Source organism: Manis pentadactyla, chromosome X, assembly GCF_030020395.1.
Source record: "Manis pentadactyla isolate mManPen7 chromosome X, mManPen7.hap1, whole genome shotgun sequence".
NCBI lineage: Eukaryota > Metazoa > Chordata > Mammalia > Pholidota > Manidae > Manis > Manis pentadactyla.
Window position 1 is genome coordinate 126,666,165 of NC_080038.1, and position 5,195 is coordinate 126,671,359.

Genomic DNA, 5,195 nt, shown 5'->3' on the forward strand with positions numbered 1-5,195 from the left:
ACTCTGGTGACAGCACAAAGTAGAGTCTAGGAAACCATTCTCATGTCATGCCCAGCCCCCTGCCAGCTGGTACGGTTGCACAGCCATGGTAGTAGAAGAACATAAGATAATACAGTCTGTACATTTCCCCTATGGGTTTTCCATTCTAGACATGGGAACACATCAAGTTGTTAGGAATTGTTATGCTTAATGGATATTGAGTTTTCCTACCTTTGATGATAATAACAAATGTTAAATATCTATGCTATGCACATTTGTTTGGCATTTAGGGCACTGTAGGGGAAATACAGAAGTAGTATTGACAATGTCCTGCCCTTAGAGAGCTTATAACTTACCTGTGAGAGAAGAGAAGCCTCCCAAGTGTCTAGAAGAGCTTTTATACAGATATATAAAAGTGGGCTGTTCAATAATTCTACTTTTTGTATAATTTACAATGATTTGTTAAACTTTGATGACATTTCAATAGGTAACTTATTTATATGATTCCTACCTCAAAAGATACACATCCCTTTCATTTTGTTTGCCAAGAAGCAATTGTATTGCTAAATTCATATGCATCTTTCTAGAATAGTCTATGCATCCAGAATTAAGTATAAATATTCTTTTGTTTACCTTTTGTTACACAAATGGTGCCATACTATGCACACAGCAGTACACTTTGTTTTTTGTACTTACAATATATTGTTGGGATCTTTCCATATCTGTACATGCAGAGCTGACTCATTCTTTTATATTGTTTTTGTTTGTGGATGTATTGTATTCCATTGTGTGGATGTGCTTTAATTTACTGAACCAGTTAGGCTGATTTTTAACCTTTTGTTTTAATACATAATTTAATACATAAGTGAAATGAAAAGCGAAAACAAATTTCAATCCCATGACATTTTTATCTCCCTCATTTTTACCAAGACTTTAAGTGGGGAAAAAAGACAATCTAGGATTTAGATCGTATTACATTACGCTACTTCTTCTCTGTCTTCTCACCTCACATATAACTTGTCTAACCCTAAGAAAAGTCATCAAAAGTAGTGTCTTTCATTGTCCACAACAACCATTTGGGTACCCCAAGATTCTGGGCTAAGCAAATTTTGGGTTCATATTCATATTCTGGTTTCATTACTGTCTAGCTAGATGGTCTTGAGCAAGTGAATTAATATCTGGGACTCCATTATGATATATAAAATGGGGATAATAACAGTAGCTTCCTCACAGTGTTGCTGTGAAGATTTAGCACAATAATCCAGGCAAACAACTTAGCATATTGCTTGGCACCTACAAGATGTTCAACAAACAAAAGCTTAACACACTTCCTGTTTATCAGTGTGGAGAAACTTGATGGAACAAAGGAAAACCCATCAATTTCACACTCACTGTCCTTGACACTGTAGAAAGATTTCCACCTCATTGGGGTTTTCAGAAAGTGCCAAGAGTCACAAGAAAAATCAAACTTTATTTGATAAGGTATATATTCCTCATTGCATCAATTTTCTCAGAGCCACCTTTACATCCTTGTTTCGTAGGGTGTAAATAATAGGATTGAGGGCAGGGGTAAGCACTGTATATAGAAGGGAAAGCAACTTTAATAAGGCTTCATACTGAGGCCCTGATGGAAAGCCATAGACAATGCCCAGTGTCCCATAATACAGACTAACCACTGTCAGATGAGAAGAACAGGTGGAGAAGGCCTTCTGCTTCCCTGTAGTAGAAGGAATCCTCAGAATGGTGGAGATGATGTGAGTATAAGATGCCAGAGTTAGCAGGAAAGGGCCGAGGGCAAATAAAGAAGTGCATATAAAAGAGGTCATCTCAGCTACCTGAGTATCAGTGCAGGCCAGTTTCATCATGGGCTTCAAATCACAGAAGAAGTGGTCAATCTCATTGGCAGCACAGAATGTTAACTGAAAAATGAGGACCATCAGGAGGATGGGTGCCAGAAACCCAGCCATCCAAGAGGCACTAGCTAGCTGTAAGCAACCCCAGTCATCCATGATGCTGGAATAATGCAGTGGGTTGCAGATGGCTATGTAGCGATCATAAGACATTACAGCCAGGAAGAAACATTCTGTAGCCACCAGGGAAGCAAAAAAATAAAACTGGCAAGCACAGCCTGGGAAGGAAATAGGCACCTGAGCTGATAGCAATGTCCTTAGCATCACAGGCTCAATGGTAGTGGTGTAGCCAATCTCTAGGAAGGAGAAGTGGCCAAGAAAGAAATACATAGGGGTATGAAGGGAGTGATCAGCTGACACCACAGTTAGGATTACAATGTTGCCTATGAGAGTTACCACATAGATAACCAGAAATAGCCCAAAAAGAAGAAACTGAAGGCCATGGAGATCCCCAAAACCCAAAAGGATAAATTCTGAAATTTGAGTTATATTTTTTTCTTCAGTGCTAGCCATAGCTTGGATCTAAAAAGAAAATAAAAATATGAAGAATGTCCATTTGATCAAATGTTATCTTTGGGGAAAAAAAATCAAACTGCTTAGAGGTATGATACATAACAAGCATAAATGGCTTCTTTCTGGATATTCAGGATTCTTAATCTTAATTAATAAATTTGATCACAGTCCTCCAGGGGTCATATGGAAAGTTAATCCATGACTTCAATCATCCCACTGTATATAGAATATCTGAGTCCTTGAAATTGCAACTATGGACACATAAATATGCACAGGTTTCCTGACACTTATTTTGAAAAGAAAAGGGAAAATGTTCTATCCTTGGAGACCTTACTCTGGTTGTTTCTACCACACCTACTGGTGTTTTTATCAGCAATGAATATTCTGAATCACCTATGTGCAAATTGTATAAAGTCTATGATCAAATCTGTTTCCTGTTTTAGAAATGCCATACCAATTAAATTATATTATAAACTGAATTTTGTCATGTTGAAGGGTATCTAATCCCTAAAACTTATTTGATAGGAAGTTGTCTAAACATTGGTAAAGGAGGCATAGTGTAGTGAGGGTGAAATAGTGAAGTCAGGGAAACGGTATGCATGGTATAGTAGAGACATACCTCAAATTCCAGCCCTGACACGTAATGGCTCTGTGCCTTTGAGCAAGTCCCATCACTTATTGGACAGTCAGTTTCTTCATCTGTATAATAGCATATTATTTCTGTGTCAGAACAGCTGAAATAAACTGAGAAAAACATATGATGGCGGGGTAATTGGAGAGAGAGAAAGATAAATGAAGAAGACAGGAATAGGAAAAATAGGAAAGGGTCAGATCATTCAGGTCCTTGTAGGCCATGCTATACAATGTAGACTTTAAATACTGTAGGAATTCACTGGAGGGCGTTAAGCAGCATTGTGATCAAATTTACAGTTGAAATAACTTTTGATTCTGTATAATAAATAAGTTAGAGGCAGAACTTCATGGTCAGAATGAGACAGTTAAGAGATTATTTCAGTGGGCCAAGTAAGAGATGATAATAAACCTGAATAAAATGGTTGCAAACAAGATGGAGAGAAGACAGGTTCAAAATACATTTGGAAGTAGGAATGCCAGGACTTCCTATTAAATCAGATGTGAAGAGTGATGAAAAATTAACTATCAAAGATAACTCCTGTGTTTCTGGTTTGAGTAACTGGGTCCATTTTCTTAGATGGTGATAATGTGGAAGGAAAGTTAAAGGGAAACATAGGTTCAATTTGGACTTATTGAGTTTGAGATGTATGAGAATTCTCAGGGGAGAAGAGAAGCAGGCAGCTGGATTTGAGAGTATGCAGTCCAGAGGAGAGGGCTGGAATGGGATATAAATTTAAGAATCATCAGAATATAGATAATATTCAAAGCCATGAGAATGGATAAGATAACCTACAGAGAGCTTATGATATAGAAGAATGCCCCACACTGAGCCTTAAGGCCTTACGTTTCTTAGGCCTGAGAGAGAAGGAAAAGTAAGAAAAGGAAGATTGAAAAGGAGAAGTCAGTGAGGCAGGATGAAAACCAGGAGGAAATAGAATAACAAAGCTGTGTTTCAAGAGAATTGTTGATTTTGTTAAAAGCTGTTGTGAGGTTAAAAGAAGACATAGAATACTCTCTTATATTTGGTTACATAGATAGTAGATAATAGATTCAGTGGAGTGGTGGAGAATGAAGAGGAACAGAGAAATTGAGTGGTAACCATGGAAAGATGAGCACTGACCCTACGTTTTGTATGCTTAATGAGAAAGATCCAGCACAGAGGAGATGTTGATGATGCATACGTAAATGAGGAGCTAATTTAGGGAGTTAATTCTTTTAGAAAGTGAGAGGGGATGGGATGAGAGCACAAGTGGACAGGTTAACCTTTGGTAAGGGCAGGAACATGTCATCTTTTTAACAAAAGGAAGGCTAGAGAAAATAGATGCAGTTGTGGTTAAGTTTCTACATTTAATCTTAGAAAGATGATGGAGTTTGCTTCTAATGGCTTCTGTTTTGTCAATGAAGTAGGAGAAGAGGTCATCATGTGAAACTGAGGGTAGAGGAGGATATATGGGGGTTTTGAGAGAAAAAAACTATAAAATACTCATATCTGGAAATGAGAAGTCTAGCCTACTAGAACAAACACTGTGATTTCCAGTACTGCGTGACGATTTGATCTTTGAGGTCATGAATTTAAGAAGGCGAAACCAGACTGCTGTCTTGCATGTCTGGCAATGTTTGACTGCCAGAGTGGAGCAGACAAATGGTTTCAATCAGGTTTGGAGTTTGCCAGATGAAAACAATGGAAGAAAAGAGAAGCAAGAGAATTGGGTGATATTTGAAAAAAAGTAATGAAAAACTATTATAATAAAGTATTAAGTTTCTCCCACTTCCTTCCACTGATTATTAAAGACAGAAAGGACTTTAAAATATCATTTGAACAAACCTCCAATTTTGTAACTAATAAAGAAGATCGAGGCAGGTGAAATGTCTTAGGATCTCAGGTCTGGTCAGAAAGAGGGCAGGAACTGACACCCATGTTATATTTTCTTGCTTTTTCCATTATTAATTTCCAAATTATCTTTGATAATTTTTGCTTTCTTTTCATCTCTTTGGTATCCTTCCCTTAATGTGTAATATGTAAGTACCTGAAGAAAGACTTACCTTCAATTTAGTGACTTACGTATTGGGAGCCTAATACCTTTAAAAGAACTTACAGATCCATCATCATTTTTAATATTCTCAACAATCTTGTGAAGTATTTGAGAGTAGATCTTTGAT

General features: G+C 37.3%; 1 protein-coding gene across 1 annotated transcript; it reads right to left on the reverse strand.

Annotated features, from left to right (window-relative positions):
* Window positions 1-1,472: 1,472 nt before the first annotated feature.
* On the reverse strand, window positions 1,473-2,402 carry LOC118935124 (olfactory receptor 10A4-like). The gene has a single exon (XM_036931179.2). The coding sequence runs from the start codon at window positions 2,400-2,402 to the stop codon at window positions 1,473-1,475; it is 930 nt and encodes a 309-aa protein (XP_036787074.2).
* Between the last annotated feature and the right edge of the window lie 2,793 nt (window positions 2,403-5,195).

Coding starts and splice junctions, on each gene's coding strand:
- LOC118935124 (XM_036931179.2), bottom strand. CDS start 2,402: ATGGCTAGCACTGAAGAAAAAAATATAACTCAAATTTCAGAATTTATC.